This window comes from Chenopodium quinoa, unplaced genomic scaffold, assembly GCF_001683475.1.
Source record: "Chenopodium quinoa cultivar QQ74 unplaced genomic scaffold, ASM168347v1, whole genome shotgun sequence".
Classification (NCBI taxonomy): domain Eukaryota; kingdom Viridiplantae; phylum Streptophyta; class Magnoliopsida; order Caryophyllales; family Amaranthaceae; genus Chenopodium; species Chenopodium quinoa.
The window spans coordinates 744,467-758,617 of NW_018742205.1; the positions used below are offsets into that span (position 1 = coordinate 744,467).

At 29.5% G+C, this 14,151-nt stretch overlaps 3 protein-coding genes and 1 long non-coding RNA gene across 5 annotated transcripts; 3 read left to right on the forward strand and 1 right to left on the reverse strand.

The window, feature by feature from the left end:
* Nucleotides 1-238: 238 nt before the first annotated feature.
* Nucleotides 239-1,378, forward strand: LOC110725459. Its single transcript, XR_002512166.1, has 3 exons — nucleotides 239-309; nucleotides 1,129-1,221; nucleotides 1,334-1,378. It is a non-coding gene; the product is annotated as an uncharacterized LOC110725459 (long non-coding RNA).
* Nucleotides 1,379-2,072: 694 nt separating this feature from the next.
* On the forward strand, nucleotides 2,073-3,198 carry LOC110727379. Its single transcript, XM_021906945.1, has 5 exons — nucleotides 2,073-2,134; nucleotides 2,255-2,347; nucleotides 2,474-2,692; nucleotides 2,773-2,979; nucleotides 3,054-3,198. Exons 3-5 carry the CDS (start codon nucleotides 2,605-2,607, stop codon nucleotides 3,125-3,127), a joined length of 369 nt encoding a protein of 122 aa, XP_021762637.1. The 5' UTR covers nucleotides 2,073-2,134; nucleotides 2,255-2,347; nucleotides 2,474-2,604; the 3' UTR covers nucleotides 3,128-3,198.
* Nucleotides 3,199-6,173: 2,975 nt separating this feature from the next.
* Nucleotides 6,174-7,834, forward strand: LOC110727370. The gene is made up of 6 exons (XM_021906938.1): nucleotides 6,174-6,531; nucleotides 6,619-6,778; nucleotides 6,881-7,009; nucleotides 7,085-7,228; nucleotides 7,342-7,542; nucleotides 7,642-7,834. Exons 1-6 carry the CDS (start codon nucleotides 6,485-6,487, stop codon nucleotides 7,753-7,755), a joined length of 795 nt encoding a protein of 264 aa, XP_021762630.1. The 5' UTR covers nucleotides 6,174-6,484; the 3' UTR covers nucleotides 7,756-7,834.
* Nucleotides 7,835-7,962: 128 nt separating this feature from the next.
* On the reverse strand, nucleotides 7,963-12,193 carry LOC110727389 (protein FAR1-RELATED SEQUENCE 5-like). Of its 2 annotated transcripts, XM_021906954.1 has the most exons (7): nucleotides 11,913-12,193; nucleotides 10,281-11,388; nucleotides 9,034-10,036; nucleotides 8,865-8,954; nucleotides 8,706-8,789; nucleotides 8,557-8,622; nucleotides 7,963-8,468 (listed from the first exon to the last, which is right to left on the reverse strand). In XM_021906954.1, exons 1-7 carry the CDS (start codon nucleotides 12,145-12,147, stop codon nucleotides 7,986-7,988), a joined length of 3,069 nt encoding a protein of 1,022 aa, XP_021762646.1. In that variant the 5' UTR covers nucleotides 12,148-12,193; the 3' UTR covers nucleotides 7,963-7,985. The 2 variants fall into 2 exon arrangements, with proteins under 2 accessions (XP_021762646.1, XP_021762650.1); XM_021906958.1 differs by lacking the exon at nucleotides 8,865-8,954.
* Between the last annotated feature and the right edge of the window lie 1,958 nt (nucleotides 12,194-14,151).

Below are 14,151 nucleotides of genomic sequence, written 5' to 3' on the forward strand. Positions count from 1 at the left end.
CTTTTGTAAAACTAATTTGTTCATATTCTTGCGATGAAAATTATAGAGCGAATTTATTTGTAAAACCTAATTTTTGTTAAAAATTTTTGCGATTGAGTAATTGTTCTAAGATTTTACTGAAAAATAACTAAAACATTAACAATTTATTAAATAAAACAGAGACGATGATGAATGATGTACCTCTTTCAGTCAAGAGTAGACAAATTGAAAAAAAAAACCGCCAAAAATGATCCCAATTGTAGATCCGGAACTTTTAAAAGATATTGACAAGTCAATTGGTACGGATTTAACAATGTCTCCACTACCAAGGTAATTAGTCATTTACAGAATATATTATGTTCATGTCTAATATGCTAGTTGTATTTGATAAAATTGGTTTTATCTTTGTTTAATATGTTATTTGTATATGATCATATTTGATACTCATAATGTTCATTTATAGATATAGTTATGATCATATATTTATATTTGTTCATATGAGTATTTATTGAGATTTAAAAACAAAAGTACATTTCATTGAAACATCATTGTATATGATCATATTTGATACTCATAATGTTCATTTATAGATATAATTATGATCATATATGTATATTTGTTCATTTGAGTATTCATTGAGATTTAAATAACAAATATACATTTCATTAAATCATCATGCACATATATAAATATGATAATAATCATTTCAGTGATATGCATTCAAACTAATGTCATGTAATTAATTTATAATGTAGTGATGTGCCATTTAGAGTGATACACTTGCTTCAATTTAGAGATGGGAAATCTGAACCATTAACTCTAAAGAAGGTTATAGAACAAAATGAATATGGTAATAGTTATGAAAGATACACTTTAAACAAGTAAGTTTATATGTATAAAATAATTGTTTTTACATTCAATTATTGTACATTGTATATATATACCAAACTTATTAGGTAATTCTTAAAATTTTAGTGAAAAAAAAAAGGTTCGAGTGAAATTTGTTATGTCAAAATCAAGACCACCAGAGACAAATCAAACAATAAGGTATAAAAAGCTTTATACAAAATAACTAATTATCTTCTTCATTGTATAAATTAGTTCATACTTTAATATCATATTATATAAAATAATTCTGTTTTTTTTAAGTGAACAAAGTGAGAACATTCCTGCTACTAATGCAACAACTAAGAGTGTGTCTGCTACACATAACACAACTGACAAAGAGAGTAGGGATGAAAGGTATACTAATGATCAATTTTATATAAATAAATGTTCATTTTTATAACAGTATATTTTAATGTACAATTTATGTGCATTTTTTATTTAAAGTATTTCTTAATATTGATTTCAGCAAGCAAGAAGAAGTTCAACCAAAAGTGCAAAGCAATCCAGTAAAGAATAGTCCTTGGCCAAAAGTAAGAAAACTTAAATGTTCAATTTAGATAGACTATATGTTCATTTGAAAATCAGTACAAAAAAGTTTGCTCATGACCAATAGTAATATAAGTTATATGTTCATTTTTTTATTTACTAATCAAAATTGTAAATTCAAACATATTTTTAATGAAATATCAGAAAACCCCAAAGATGATTCAAGAATAACAACATTAAAGGACAAGATGCAAGAAATACATTTAAACATAGAGAGAAACCCAAAGTATGTTTAAATTTAAATAATTGAATTAATTTAATCAATTAATGAATATATTTCAAAGTTAATATCATACATTTACAGAAAGTACAAAGAATCGACAATCAGAATTATGAGAAATCTCAAAAGAATGGAAAAGGCAAGCAAGGAAATCAGGAAAGGTAAATGATCATATTTATTGAATATTTTTGTTTAATAGTCATAAATATCAATTTTAACAATACTATTACTTTTGAAGGTGAAGCAAAAAAGAAAGAAAAAGGGCCAATAGAAGAGAAAACTGTGGAAAAAGGTAAAAATTTTAAAATGTACATTTTTATTACAAAAAATGTTCATATTGGAAAAGCATAATATTAAATATTCAATAAGGTTAAAAAAATTAAATTTTAACTAAATAAATTTTAATAGAAGGACAAGAAGGAAAAAAAGGGAGTGAAAAAGAGAAAAGCCCTAAAGACAAAACTGTGGAAGATGTCTTTCCAAAGACAACAAATGTAGAAGGTAAAAATTTATAAATGTACATTTTTATTACATAAAATGTTCATATTGGATCTACATAATATTGAATGTTCAATAAGATTAAAAAAAATATATAAATATTAACTAATTAAATTTTCATAGAAGGACAAGAGGGAAAAAAAGAGCCTGAAAAGGAGAAAATCCCTAAAGAGAAAACAGTGGAAGATGAGTCTACAAAGACAACAGATCCGAAAGGTAAATAGTGGAAAATGTACATATTCATTACCTGAAATGTTCATTTATATTGTATATAGTAAACATTTGTCATCCAATTTAATAAATGTTTATTTAATCTTTTATATTTGATCATTTCATATGCAGCACAAATTGCACCTGATTTTGTTCAAATTGAGGATGAAACTTATCTTCTAGATCAAGATGATGATAAAGTTTCCACAAAACTTAGTGAGGAGACAGCTCCATCATCACAAAAAAGTGATCAGTCAACCAAAATGAAAACAAGATACAAAATGGTTGCAAGGAAAAACAAAAACAAAAGCCTTGTTGTTGTGCCAAGTGGTAGAATTACAAGGAGCCAAGGTAATCATAATACTTTTCTGTTACACAATAAATATTACACTTTCAAATATACTAACATAAATTTTTTTTAAAAACAATAGATGTTCTGTTAGATGAATCTGAAAAGGGAAGCCTGAAGAAGGATGTTGAACCTGCTAAAGAAACCGCAAAAATAGGACAGAAGAGAAGAATGTCTACAAGGAATTTTCCTATTCAAAAGGAAGCTGATGCACCACCTCCAGCACCTACTCCAATAAAAAAAATGGCAGGTGCTCCTGCTGAATATCCTCCAGACCAAGGCAAAAAGGGTAAATGTTCAATCTTAATGTATAGAATGATCATTTATGATGGTATATCATTAATGTTCAATTTCAATATATAGGTGGGAAAAAGAAAACTCTAGAAGAAGTGAAGAAAACTTCTAAGGTTGCTGGCAAAAGAAAAGCAGGTATATAATGATATATTATAAATGTTCAATTTCTATATATAGAATGATCATTTGAGAAAACAATTTTGTTCATTTTATCATTTGCTTACTGTACATTTTCAATACTTAAACAAAATTATATATATTTAATTTTCAGATGTCAGTCCTGCCAAGAGAAATGCTGGAAAGAGAAAAAAAAAATACAAGAAGTACCATCAGATGAACCCTCTCAAGATCCTACTGATGAAAGTTCTACTGACAGTGATGATGATAGTGAAGAGTCAGTTTATAGAGCAGAAGAAGAGCCTGTCAGTGAGGATGATTATGAGGTGGAGGAAGAGGAGGAAGAGGATGAAGTAAAGCCAAGGAAGAAACAGGCAAAGAAAGGGAATTCAGTGAAGGCAAAGGTTGAAAAGGAGGAGCAAAAGATGGTACTGTATGATGAAGGAAAGATTGAAGGTAGGAGAAAAAAGAAAATGAAAACTGAAATGGTTCAAGCAATAGAAACTGATGAAGTTGAGGAAATTCAGGAAGATGAATTTGAGGAAGAGAAATCTTCAAAGAGAGGAGGACATGTGAAGTTCATTGCATGGATAAAAAAGATGACACCTACCCAAAAACAACAAGTTGTTGATATAGGGTTAGGATCACTTCTTGACATTAGTTTACCTCAACTTGATCAAAAGTTCTGTAACTGGTTATTGGGAAGTTTTGAAGAAAATAGCCAGTGTTTTGAACTACCAAAGAATGAAAAAATAGAAATTGAGGTAGAGGATGTTAGGGTAGTTTATGGCTTGCCTACAGGAGAAATTCCAATTGTTGAGCCAAAGTCTGATAAAATTAGTGAGGAGTATGCAGAATTTCTGAAGAAATGGAGAAAATCATGGTCAGGAAAAACTCCATCAGTGAGTCAGGTATGATCAGTTTTAAATGTTCATTTTAAATACATTAAATGATCAAAAGTATAAATGTTTTGTTCATTTTGTTTGCAGATTGTGAATGGATACATAAATGATAAATTCACCAACAACAGACCACCAAGTGAACATTTCATTACTAACTTTTTAGCAGTGGCTGTGAACTGCTTGATGAAATGTGTATCAAACAATCAATGCCATTTCAAATTTCTTTATTCTATGATGGACAAAGAAAACATAAAAAATTTGAACTGGTGTCAGTTTGTATATGACTCACTTATCAAATGTCATGTTGATTGGAGAAAGCAGCAAGGCAAGGGGTTCTACAAAGGCCCTCTTCAATTTCTGATGGTATATTCTTAGATACAAAATGTTCATTTAAATTTAAATAAATGCACTTTTTTTTATTGTTTATGTTCTGTTCCATGTTTTCTTTTTTCTTGTAGTTGTTCTATTTTGATAGAGTTCAGAGGTTAGACAAAAGGCCTCCAAGAAAAATTCCTATCATATCTGCATGGAATAGAGACATGGTTCTTGAGAGGTTGAAGATTGAATTAGAATTGGGATTTGGGAGAGGGAAAATTCTACCAAGGATTGCTGCAGAAGTTGAAGAAAGTCCTAAGGTTATAAAATGATCACTTTTGTTAACATAAATGTTCATTTGTATAATCTGAAATGTTCAACTGCATAATTTTTAATATTCATTCATATAGGTTTTTATGGATGATTTTGTTTCCCTGGTAAAAACAACTTGTTCAAACCTGTCAAAGCTTTCTTCAAAATTGGTGAAGGCAAAGGATATCTTCCCTGGAAATGACTTGGTGAAAAAAGTTGATGAAGTTTTAGGAAAGGTGGTAGCTAGGGAACCATCAATTCTAAGCCAAGATGAAGAATTCTTTGGCAGTGAGGATTTCCTAAATGCACTTGCACAAGCTGAGAAGAATCTGATGCAAGGGTCTGAAAAGCAAACAACTGAGAAGCAAATGACTGGGAAGAAATTAACCAAAAAGGGAAAGGAAAAAGAACAAGAATATGACATCAGAAAAGCTTTCAGCTTGGGGTTGACTCCACCTTCTCCAGCCATTGGTAAATTCTAACTAAAAGAGACTATATATCCTAATTTTTATATGAAAAATTCTAAATTTGTGGTCTAAATTGTCCTAAACAGAAACAGGGCCCACCTTTTCAACACTTGGTGATATAATTGAACAACCAATAATTTCAACAAATGGTAATATGTTCATATATTTAATAATAATGTACATAAACTTAAGTAGAAATGTTCATTTCTAATTATTATGTGTAAATACTATTAACTTAGTGTATCTCCAAAATGATGATTTATAATACAGCTGAAGAAAAGGATGTGGGTAAAACTTCAGCAGCTTCAGAACAAAGAATTGAAGAATTTTCTAGAACTGGTATAATGTTCAATTAAAAAGTGTAAAATGTTCATTTACAAACAAGAAATATTCATTATTAATTGTATTTTTTTGTTAGACGCAGCAACTGGTTCAAAATTTGATGCTGACACTAGGTCAGATAATGAAGGATTGCCTAGAACAGGTATAATGTTCAATTATAAATACTCAAATGTTCATTTACAAAGAAATTATATTATATCTAATTAAATTTTTTCTTAGATGCAGGATCTGGTTCAGTGGTTGATGCTGACCCTAGGTCAGATGGTGGTGAAAAAAGTGATGATCCAAAAAACACAGTTGAAGGTGGAAAACAAAACAAGGAAGATGTTTTTGAAAAAACAAAAAATGATGAAAAAGTGGAGGGGTAAAATCCTGAAGACATGTCTTACTATTAGGGTTATGTAATGGTGTAGGATAAAATATCTAGATGGAACAATTTAACTTATGTTACTATCGTGTTGTAACTTGAAACTGGTGTTTCTCAAACTATTGTATGTGTGAACATTATTTTGTTGAATATGTAATATGAATGTGTGGTTTATGTTAAATCAATAGGTTTATGTTAAATCAATATCTTTCATTTTATGAATTGAAAATGATTCAGGGTGTTACATAAGAAGCTTTTATTTTATTAATATGTACTGACATTGTTTCACTTTTCAGTGAAAACAAGAAGATTGTTGCTTCATCCTCAAAAGTCACAAAAAGGTACATTATTTATATTAAGTAAATGTTCAAAAATAATAATGAACATTTTCATATACCTAAATGTACATTTGTGTTATGTAATATGACCAGGAATGATGATAAGAAAAAGTCAATTGCAGAAAAGAAGAAAAAAACTGAAAAGGAAAAGGTTGAAAGGTATAATTTCAAATTTATTTATATACACTCAAATGTTCATTTATGTTCCTCATAATTTTCTTAATTTAACAATATTTTATATTGAACAACAAGACCAAAACGCGAAAAGAAAACAATTCCTCCTGCTTTCCGATCTCCTTACTTGGTCAAGTACAAGGATCTGTTTAAAGATGAGAAAGCCATGAACCAAATTGCAGTAGACTTTGCTCTTGGTGGAAAAGATGAAAGGTAATTACTTACACTAATTAAACTTAAGGTTTAATATCTTTTATAAAAATATGTTCACATTCATATTATTAAATGTTCATAATGCAGTGCACTCTTATACTATGATGGCTTGAATCTCATCAATAGAAATGAAATGAAAACTCTTGGAGATGATGTTGAAGTGACAAATTGTGTCATAGATGGATGGGCAAGGTTTCTTAATCATAAAAAGCCGAGAAACAAGATTTATTTCTCAACAGTGCTTCATGTTAGTCTTTCTTCTTTTTTTATATTATTGATTCTATTTTCCTATGATAAATAATTGCTAAAAATTCATTTAACTTCTATATGTTTGTTTGTATTTCAACAGCACATTATGTGCACAAATAGAGTTTGTCAAGAAGGATCATCAATGAAGACAAGAATTAATGCCTTCATAGAAAGAATTGACAATGAACTGAAGTTGAATAAAATTGACAGCATTGTTGGATATAAACAGGTATTAATTCTTGTTTAATACAAATGTTCAATTACATTCAATATATTGTCCAATAACATTATATAATTTGTTCAGGTCTTCTTCCCAGTATCAACTTCTCAACATTTTTTTCTGTTGTGCGTCAATCATATAGAAGACAAAATTCATATAATTGACAATAGAAAACTACCAAAAAAGGTATCAGTCAAAGCAAAATATGAAGAACAACCAAAAATGATGGTGAGATAATATGTTCATTTATAGTTGACTACATGATCAATTATTTTTATTTATTGTTCATGTCTTCATCACAATACAAACTTCTAAACAATTTTTACTCTTTTTTCTATCAGTTAAAAGGATTGGCAGAGTACATGAAACACCTTGGATATCAAGATGCAAAAAGAATTGAAGACTACACAGTTGTTTTGGAAAAGATGAAATGGCGTAGCAACAATGACTATACAAACTGTGGAGTTTACATTATGAAGCATATGGAAACCTTCACTGCTGATCCTAATGAGAGTTGGATTTGTGATTTAAAACCAAACAATGTAAGAGTTATAAATGATCAATTATTTAAGATATAATATTCATTTATGAAACAGTAAAGATTGTTTAATTAAAATTTGACAATTCATTTTGTTCAACAGGTGGAACAAATTAGAAATCTAAGGCTCCAATACACAGCAGAACTGATGTTATTTGAAGAAAACACTGAATCAAGAGCAAATAGAAGGAAAGCTAGAAAATTTGCAACTTTGTAGTTTCAAATGTTCATTTACAACTATGTATATGTTCATTTCTTATATATGACTATTTTTTTTTTTTAGAAGTAGACTTATGGATTTTATTTTAATATTATTGTAATTGATATTTCATTTTAATCTTTGAATGAAAGTTTTTTATATAATAGATCGAAAATTCAAAATTACAAAATAGTAATTAAATCAACATTACAAAAAAGTCTAATGTTTATAAAGTTCTGGAATACTAATTATTTATCTTTATTAGCCAAACGTTTAGCTACACTTGTATCAAAAAAGGCTAACAACCTATCATATTTAGAAGAAATCTTTTTAGAACCTAATTGAACATTTCTTGATTGAAGAATTGGAACACGAGCACCTTGATCATTTCTTTGAACTGTGGGAGGAGTAACTTGAACATTCTGAACAGGAAATCCTTGATCATTTATTTGAACCGTAGGAGAAATAACTTGAACATTTGTTGATTGAACATTCCTGGAGTTGGATATGATCATTTCTGGATTGGTGTTTGAACAATTCTGAGTTTGATTTTGAACATTCCTGGGAACAGTAGGTTGAATAACAACAGGAGATTTTGTTGACGCACTAGTATGAATTGGAACTCTTGGATTAATTTGAGAGTAAGTTTTAACACCAGAAGCACCTTTATTTGCAACAAAATTAGAACAAGGTTGAACAGCAGAAACACCTTCAAGATTTAAATCCTTTGCCTTTAAAAAAAATTAAATTGATCATTAATAAACCAGTATATGATCAGTTACAAACACTTATACAAACAAATATGGAAAAAAAAAAAACCTTAGCAATAGATGAAATATCAACATCAATAGATATGATAGATGAAAGAGAGCTTTCACCAGTAGCCTACAAAAAAACCAAAAAAAAATATAAAAAATAAAAAAATAAATAAAAAAAAATTATAATATAGATCATAAATGTTCATATACCTGATCAAAATCATTGGAAATACTATGATTTGATTCCTTAGAACTAGAAGGAATTTCTTCTACAACAGCTGATTTTAAGCCGACCTATATTTTTAAATTATAAAAATCAATATTAATAAAATATAAATAAAATGTTTTTTTTGGCACATTTGAATTTACCTGAGCCCGTTTATTGCTCAAAACAATCAATTCAATGGGATCACTAATAGAATTAGCATAAGTAACAGCACAACCGTTCTCATCAAGTTCCTATTTAAAAAGAAAAAACATAAATGATCATTTACGAAAACTGAAATGATCAATTTGAAAATATGAAATGATCATATACCTGTACAACTGCTTGCCCTATACCCCTTTTGTAAGGAGTGTACAGAGACTTTTTCCTCTTGAAATTACCCTTTGCCTTGTTACACTGCTTCTCCAAGGTACTCTTAGGCCTTACATTCCTCTCACCTTTAGGCCTAGCTTTTGGAGGATTCTTGATCTCAAGATCAACAATTTCAACCTCTTTAACAGGTTCACTAAAGTCAATTACACCTGATACACTCTCAACCTTTTCTTTTAACAGATTGAAATAACACTCAACCTCTGCCCTTGCATTCAAAGAATTCTGACAACTTGTTATCAACTTAACAAACTTTCTGATTGTTTGTGACCTCCAAACACTAGTAGCCACAACATTTGTCCTCAAAATAGGTTCTTCAATACCATGACTACACATGGCAGCCTTTGTCCATCGTTTCATTATATACTCTTGTGGAATATTACGCACACAATGCAAATGATATACTCGAAGAGAATGAGAACAAAGTAAACCAGTCTCACTAAAGTACATGCATGTGCAACAAATTGCATGTGTTTCCTTATTAAAAACAACTTCATGCTTAATTATATCCTTCCCAGGCCTCCAAAGAAGATATGAATATTCTGGAAAACGCAAACCATTATCAACATGATCATAAGCTGTCCCCCTAATGAACTCCTCTTCAAAAAGAACATAAGCTTGAATAGTGTACAATGATCTTGCATGAACTAATATACCAATATTAGCAAAAGCTAGGTGCCTATTACCCCTCAGAGTATTGTAATCTCTTGCACCTTCCTTACTTCTCCACTCAGAAATGACATCAAGAAAAACATGATAAAAATCACATAAACCTTGAGTCTTATTAAGACGTTGTGAAACTGACTTATTAGTAGTTTCACTACGTTGAGAAGACAATATACCACCAGACCAATACTTCTTAGAATAAGCAGGACACCACATTTCCTTTATTTTATACAAATCACATAACCAATCATCATTTTCACATTTGTATTTATCACACATCCTGTATAACAGAAATGATCATATATTAATTTAAAAATGAACAAAATATAAATTAAAATATGTACATTTGTGTAAAGAATAATGATCATAAACAATATGGACACTAATAATATTATGATAACATACATAACAAAGTAAATTGTATGATCATATGTAAAACACTACATGTTCATATATATATCACATAATAATCAAATATATCACATAATAAAAATAAAAAATAAATACAAAAAACAATAATTTACCTTTTCCAGAAATATTCAAATTCAGCAGGAGTTTCACAATACTTCAAAAGATATCCAAACAAATCTGTAAAGCCTTCCAAAGCTCTCAATGCTCCAATGTGTTTCTTAGAATTTTGTTCAAGATGCCATACACATAAACGATGATGAACAGTTGAAGGAAAAATGTTTCTTATACCCGCTGCAATCGCTTGTGCTTGATCAGTCATAATTGTAATGGGACTTTTCCTCCCCATTGAGTGCAAAAATGTATCAAACAACCAATCAAAAGACTCGGTGCGCTCATTAAGAATAAAACCCATACCAAACATGACATTGTTACCATGATGGTTCATCCCAACAAATGGAGCACATATCATTCCATATTTATTAGTTCTATAAGTTGTATCAAAAACCAACAAATCTCCAAAGTAATGATAATCTCTCATCATCCTACCATCACGCCAAAAAAAACTAACTAAAGCACCACTATCATCTTGTTCAAAATCATAATAAAAATCTGTCTCATCCACATGTCTCTTGGCAAAATATTTAATCAATTGGTTACCATCACATCCTTCAATTTGGGCAGCTTTTTCAGATGACAATGCATTATAAGCATCAGAAGCAGTAAAACAAAGATTAGGAGATCCCCCAACCTCCTTCTTTAGAACCCTCAAAGAATCAGTAACTTTGACTCCACTCAATTTCATTGTTGAAATGAAAAGAAGCTGCTCTTTATTCACATCTCTTTGAGACCTTATCAAATGCCTTTTTTCAGGAGGAATCATAGCATGATTATGAACCATTTCATGTCTTGTACATGTATAGACCCCTAAATGATCAATATGAAACTGCACAAAAGCTAAACAACCAGTTCGATGATCCAACTTCTCATAAATCCTTTTATTCTTACACTTATTATCTTTGAATCCCTCATTACAACAAACAAATCTTTTCATCAAAAAAGAATCATCTCTTCTTCTCTTACTCTTCCCAATTCGAATTCCAAAACCTTTCCTAAAAGCATATTCATTATACGCTTCGAAAGCTTCATCTTCAGATTTAAATTCTTTATCCTTTAATTCAGACTGTTCTGCTTCTAAATACATAATATCATCATTTTTTTCCACTGCACAATATACAATTATAAATGATCATAAAGAGTTTCATGAATGAACAATAACAAATAAGTAAAATGTTCAATATCAAAACAGCACATGATCAATTGCAAAAAGAATTTCAGCACATAATATTTTGAACAATATTTTCATTATTTACCACTACACATAATATCGATATAAAAATGTAAAAATAAATGATCAAAAATGACTTTAAGACTGAACATAAACACATTAGTAACAATGAATAAGAAAACATAAACGATTAATTGAAAGTATAATCTACAAAATATACGACAAAAACACACAATTCTAAAACACAGAGAAAACAACAAATGAAACAACAAATGAAGCAACAAAATGTTCATACAAAGTACAACAATCCAAAAACGTTCATCATAATGTAATCAAAGTAGTAAATTCAAAAATCGAAAGTGAATAATAATACATCAATTAAGTTCAAATTAACAGAGCATTATAACAGAACAAATTAGGGATAATTAAAAATTGAAAAATTATGATCACAATTACTCACATTGTTGCACAAACGAATCAACGAAACGAAGTCCAGAAGGAAACACACGCTCGCAATCGCGATCAAAATCAACGCAATCTCCAGATGCAGAATTCGCCATTGATGATCGGTAACAATTAACGAATTCGTTCAAAAAATCAAATGAAGAAGATGAATTAGCGAGAGAAAAATGTAGATCTAAAATGGAGGTTGGTTGATCAATTGAAGAGAGAGAAAAAATAGGGTTTAAAATCATATATATACATAAATTGAATAATAAGAATCAAAGGAAAAAGGAAAAAAGAGGAAGAAAAGAAAAAAAGAAAAAAAGGAAAAAAAAAAAAAAAAAAAAAGGAAAGAATCGCAAATACCAGCTACAAAACGACGTAGCATAGGGGGGGTGTAGGGAACACACCCTACACTAGGGTGTAGGGTAAAATTTTCACCAATTTTGTAGAGGGCAGGCCTTATTAAAATATTCCAAGCCTAAGTCAATTTGCATCCAAAGCCCAATATGAAACCAATTATTTTCCTGTTGGCCCTATATTATTCAAGAAAATTTGAAAGCAATACGTATCTATTACTTGTATTGTGTTTTGGTCATTGTATGCAATTTGCACATTACACTTCCATTTGAATGCATATTATTAGATAAAATGATTGCATAAGGAATTAAGGAGTCATAATCAGGGAGATTAGGAGTAATCCAGCAATTATACCAACAACCCTACCAATTGAGCAATCTTCCCACCAAACTAGTTTGGGGAAGTTGGTAAGGTAGTAAGGTATCCAACTTGTAGATCACGGGTCAAATTCTTTGTCTACTACTAGTGTTTCATTGAAATACGGAGTAAACGGGCTTATCAATCTTCAATTACTCTAATTATTGTAGATTGTGTAAAAATTTTGCAAGCTTGTCAGTTCTAAATTTATAAGGAGTCTTAAATGAGAATTTGAGAGATGTGTAAAAATATAAAGGCTTTTTTAGGTATATATTATTTGTCTCTAAATTAAAGATACGCACTTTTGACTCAAGCCATTTTTAATGCGTGTCAGTTCTATCTCACTTCCGCGATTTTAATTTTTTAATGCATGTTAATTCTTTGTTTTTTGAGATTAAACTTAGACCAAAAACTTACCTCAATATATAATGATATCAAACTATAGATTTTCTCCAGGATAAATTGCTAGTTTCGTTACTCCAAGAGAAATTTACGGTCAAAGTTCAAACTCCAAATTATTTGTCTTAATTAAGAAAGTGAATGTTGGGTTTGTTACTAATTAATAATCTTGTCAAGAAATTCAGACGTGTCTTCAACAAAATTGTAAGGTAGCTTAACTTTTTTTTTTTTTTTGTGATTATATAATGGGATGACTAAATTTGGTATCATGCACCTATGATTAAGACAGCAAATTATGTACGTGCATGCGGGCAGAAAATGTGATTCACGATCTATCAATATTCTTCGATGATAATGTTATTATCACACATTCACACTTACTATCTAAAAATCGATTTTGCTAGTGGATTAACTATATGCTTAAATCTTTATTTATCAGCAATTAGTACTTACATAGACATGAAACTTGGTAAACTTAGCTACTTGTATAGTTGTATGAAGTAGAGTATGTATTTACTACTTCTATAACAAACATATAAGTTTGAATGAAGATGCGTTCATTGTGTATTTTGATGAAACTTGTATTAAAATTATATTTGAATTACACAACGGTTGATTCGATACATTTGATTTAAATTTATAAGATTAATCTTTGTTTTGATTCATAAATTTTTAGGCTTTCATACATTCTTATTCTTTTTCTTTTTCTTTTATTTTAAAAAATAAAATAAATAAGATAATGAACATTAGGAAACTCTTCTCATAAAGAGAACATCTAATACATTGGATACAATAATAAGAAATAAACAAAAGTTATTACAGGGGATAATAATGTTCATACTATTACCAAGTAAATGGGACTTTCTTTCAATTGCTTAAAAGAGTATATGTTGCAAGCCTCAACACCCAACTCAAAAGGTACAGTCTTACGGATGATAATAAGAGCGACCGACAACCATCATAAAGGTCTAACTTCTCCAATTTATTACAATTATACATACTTAACGACGTTAGCGTTATATTAAATCAAAGTGTAAGGTCCTCTAATCTTAGGATCGGAGAAACTAGTCATTATACCATATTTATGGTTTTGATGGCCTATACAAGTATAAACTTTAGGTAACCCTTGTATGTTGCAT

Coding starts and splice junctions, on each gene's coding strand:
- LOC110727379 (XM_021906945.1), top strand. CDS start 2,605: ATGAAAACAAGATACAAAATGGTTGCAAGGAAAAACAAAAACAAAAGC. Junction 2,693..2,772: donor TAGAATTACAAGGAGCCAAG/GTAATCATAATA, acceptor TAAAAACAATAG/ATGTTCTGTTAGATGAATCT. Junction 2,980..3,053: donor TCCAGACCAAGGCAAAAAGG/GTAAATGTTCAA, acceptor TTCAATATATAG/GTGGGAAAAAGAAAACTCTA.
- LOC110727370 (XM_021906938.1), top strand. CDS start 6,485: ATGAACCAAATTGCAGTAGACTTTGCTCTTGGTGGAAAAGATGAAAG. Junction 7,229..7,341: donor AAGAACAACCAAAAATGATG/GTGAGATAATAT, acceptor TTTTTCTATCAG/TTAAAAGGATTGGCAGAGTA. Junction 7,543..7,641: donor GTGATTTAAAACCAAACAAT/GTAAGAGTTATA, acceptor TTTGTTCAACAG/GTGGAACAAATTAGAAATCT.
- LOC110727389 (XM_021906954.1), bottom strand. CDS start 12,147: ATGATTTTAAACCCTATTTTTTCTCTCTCTTCAATTGATCAACCAACC. Junction 11,389..11,912: donor TGATTCGTTTGTGCAACAAT/GTGAGTAATTGT, acceptor TATATTGTGCAG/TGGAAAAAAATGATGATATT. Junction 8,469..8,556: donor ATATTTCATCTATTGCTAAG/GTTTTTTTTTTT, acceptor TTTTTTTTAAAG/GCAAAGGATTTAAATCTTGA.